This window comes from Poecilia latipinna, unplaced genomic scaffold, assembly GCF_001443285.1.
Source record: "Poecilia latipinna isolate Pla-1442-1.1 unplaced genomic scaffold, P_latipinna-1.0 Scaffold2633, whole genome shotgun sequence".
In the NCBI taxonomy this organism is placed as follows: Eukaryota; Metazoa; Chordata; class Actinopteri; order Cyprinodontiformes; family Poeciliidae; genus Poecilia; species Poecilia latipinna.
The window spans coordinates 61602-65252 of NW_015115249.1; the positions used below are offsets into that span (position 1 = coordinate 61602).

General features: G+C 38.8%; 1 protein-coding gene across 1 annotated transcript in view; it reads left to right on the forward strand.

The window, feature by feature from the left end:
• LOC106938582 (conserved oligomeric Golgi complex subunit 5-like) overlaps positions 1–3651 on the forward strand; it is a 21345-nt gene that overhangs the window by 4446 nt on the left and 13248 nt on the right. The window contains exon 2 of the mRNA XM_015020673.1: positions 338–468. Coding sequence (XP_014876159.1) covers positions 338–468 — 131 coding nt within the window. The remainder of the gene's footprint in view (positions 1–337; positions 469–3651) is intronic.

Sequence of the window (3651 nt, forward strand, 5' to 3'; positions counted from 1 at the left end):
TTGAACAAGTCGTTTTCACCATAGAGTGTAGATGGGAACCTGATATTTTAGTCAAGATTTTACTGCTTTCGTTTTCAGACCACCATTAGAGGAAGAGCTTTTGTTTAACATCTTCCATCTTCTTTTTGTTGTAACTGCAAATCTTCAGGGATGTGTGATTGATAGAATGAAGCAGGGCTGTGTACAAATAAGTTGTGCTGGCTGCTGCACTTGTTATAGTCCAATTAACTTCTGCATCTTTCTTTCTTTCCTCTCTCTATTAAATCCAAACTCTGCTTCACCACATTTAGATGCCAAAATGTGCAAATTAATCACTATTTTCTTTTTTCTATTCCAGACTACTTGTCTCAAGGTGTGGATCTGAGCGGTATAGAGGTGATTGAGAACGATCTGCTGCTGATCAGCAGAGCTAGGCTGGAAGTAGAGAACCAAGCCAAGAGACTACTGGAGCAGGGCATGGAGATCCAGGTACTTCATAAAGTGATACTCCTCTAAGAAGTTCAATGTCTAAAGCAGTGGCCGCAACAAAATTTCCAAGTCTTGACCGGTCCACGGTTATAAAAAGGTTGGGGACCACTGGTCTAAAGCATGGAAGAATCCACCAATAATGTGTTTGTAAAAGTAAGTGAAGAAAACATCAAAAAACATTTAAATTGTCTTGTGACTTGCTTACTTTGTGAACTGATGAATATTAACGAGTGAACTCCCACATGTAAATGCACAAGCCAACCTAATCACCCAAGCAGCCCTGTCGTCCCACCCAGCTGCTGTCTCTACTATCTGGGTGTGAAGGCTTCTATTCAACTCCTTCGGCTGATTCATTTAAACTAAAATTCTCATAGGCTTGGTTCATATTTGAAAGTATTAAATGAATAAAAGTTAGCTGTTGCAAAGAATATTTTTAATGAAATGTCTGTGTATTTTATTGCTTAAAGCAAAGGGACACCATGGGCTCCTTGGTGCTTTGTGAAGTAAATGTACAATAGAGCTCTAAATCTTTTTATGGGGATTTCCCTCACTTTCCATGAAGGAAAGTGTGTGTTAGACAGGCTGTTTAATGTTCATGTTGCTGCTGACATGCTGTGCTTTTGTCCTCAAGTCTCTGTGCAGGTGTTGAGCAGGTCCACATTCAGCAATATTAAAATGTATAAAATCAAAGCAATGAAAACATTTCAATACATCTACTTATTATCTACCTCCTTCAACTGAGTCTTTCAAAGTGAGGGTTTTAATTTATTGGTTAAGATTAGGAATGTGCGATATATATGGTATTTGGCCTACAATAGAGATGTGTAGTCTACCAACTAACCGAGGTAATGCTTGTTGATGATGTAACATCTGGCATGAAAACAGAGCAATCGAGAAGCAGTGTGGCTGAGAGCGCGAAGGAAGAACTTGTTAAAAAGGCAGGTACCAAACGTAAATGATCACGACCTGGTTCAAGTTATTATTACATGAATTTTTGAATTGTGCTGCAGGCAAATGCATAGGTGAGGGAGATACGGGCTTGAGCACCTGCCCCTTTCGTCATTGATGCCCTAAGTGCACTTTTTTTTTTTTTTTTTTTAGCAAGAATAGTAATTTAGCACAATAAATTGATCTGACTGCCCTCAGTCAAATGATGATTATTAACCTATTCTTATCCTTGACATGCTTCAGTTGTCCCAGATCCACGTTAGGGAGGAGTGTGCATGCAGAATGGGTTTCTGCAACTACCGAATTATGGGCAAAAATATTTTTTTCAACATTTAAGTTACAAAAAAACTTTTTAATTTATTTACTTTCCTAATGGTCTTAGTAGTAGTATGGAAAGCCCCTGCCCTAGTTCTGTACTAAGTCCCAGTTGCGCTCCAGGCAAGTAAGGGAAAACTTCTGAGTAGGTTCCTCTGGTCAGGCACCCTGATATGAGGAAATGGTACTGTGACTGTTGCTGCAACGCTAGTCAAAACTCACGTACCACGCAATTAAAATATTAAAGTAATACACCAGTCAAACTATCAGAACTTTTCACAGTATCCCTTTTGTCTTAGGAGTGTATGATCATAAAATAAATATGACCGTATGGTCATGTTCAGGAGAATATAACCATAAAACGTAACTTCTTCAAAAAGTTATAAAGGAATTGAAAGGGAAATTGAGAATATCAAGGAGTAGACAAAGGACAAGGCATCCACTTATGTGTGATTTTACTGTGGGTGAAAGTCTGCTAAGTAATAAAAACATTGATACTTCTTTTTGATTGACTTTTCTTTATTCACTGGGAACTCCAGCCTCAGATACCTGAATCACACAGAAGACTTTGTGATTCAGGAGTTTTCTGTCATGTTTGTTCAGATATGACACTTAAGAGAAACACATGCATATATGCAGACCATACACACAGAGGCTACTTCTCCCATTAGTCAAGGGACATCTCTGAGTATCATGAGCATTTGGGTTGTGTCTCTGTGGGAGTTAGTTTCACCTCAGCGCTCTCATCTGTTGATGGGAGTTCAGCTGACCCAGAAATCAAAATCTTGCTTGTTTGTTGTCATCTCAATACGTCTAGACTAGCATTTCTCAACGGGGGCGGTACCGCCCCCCAGGGGGCGTTCAAAGGACGACAGAGGGTGGTGACAGAAATCTTTCCAAACCAGGGTGCTGGGATTCCTCTGGGGGGCATTTGCTCCAAGGTAAACTTTACACCTTAAATGCTCAACAGTACCAGTTTAGACTTTGAGCAACTTACTAAAACAATTACAACATGTCTGGCTGCAACTGTATCGATGGCAGCTCTTCTTCTCTTCAGTGTTTGTTAGCTTCTCCTGCTACTAGTAGCTTCACCACATCAGTTCAGTGTTACACCAGCTGATGATGTTGCTGTGATTCACTTGTCTGGTGTCTGATTTTCAAATATTTTATGTTTTATTGAGGGGTTTTGTACATATGTTTTGTCAGTGCTGTGATCATGTCAAAGCAGGAATTTATATTAAAAAGTGTTTTAATGTTAATCTGAATGCTGCACATGGAAGGACAATGGAATATCGCTCTGATAAACATGTAATGACTAAAATCATGATACCCTCACTTTGTATCACTCAGAAAAATGAACCCATTTAAATAAAGAAATCCTTTGATGGGTGATACCACGATAGGGACCGTTCATTTTATACAATTACACAGGTACCGTAAGTGGTCCGGTATGTAACCGTAGTACCAGCACTTTTAAATTTTAATAATCATTATACCGGAATTTTTTTCTGTTGTTTTAAAAGGTTTATGCCAGTCTGCATTTCTCCATCGATACGTTACCCGCACCATATGTGGTAAAAACAACAACAACAAAAAAAACAAACAAGCAAAAAAAGAAAAAAGAAAAAAACGCGCACATTGCAGGAAAACCGGGACGTAGAATGGAGCAACGAACTTTGATGTGAATCAGTATCAGAGAATCCGGCGCTGAACAGTAAAAAATCAAGAGCTTATAGTGGCAAATCTGATGAATCACATGAGAATTGGGCAGCGCAGCAGGTGAATGACATGATGAGTGAAGATTACTGATGGTGAGGGTCAATAAACAATAAAATAAAACTAGTAACAGGAAAGAAACTAAGGTGGACATAGCAATAAACCAAGAGAGGATAATACTAATCAAAGGAAACTAAATGGAAA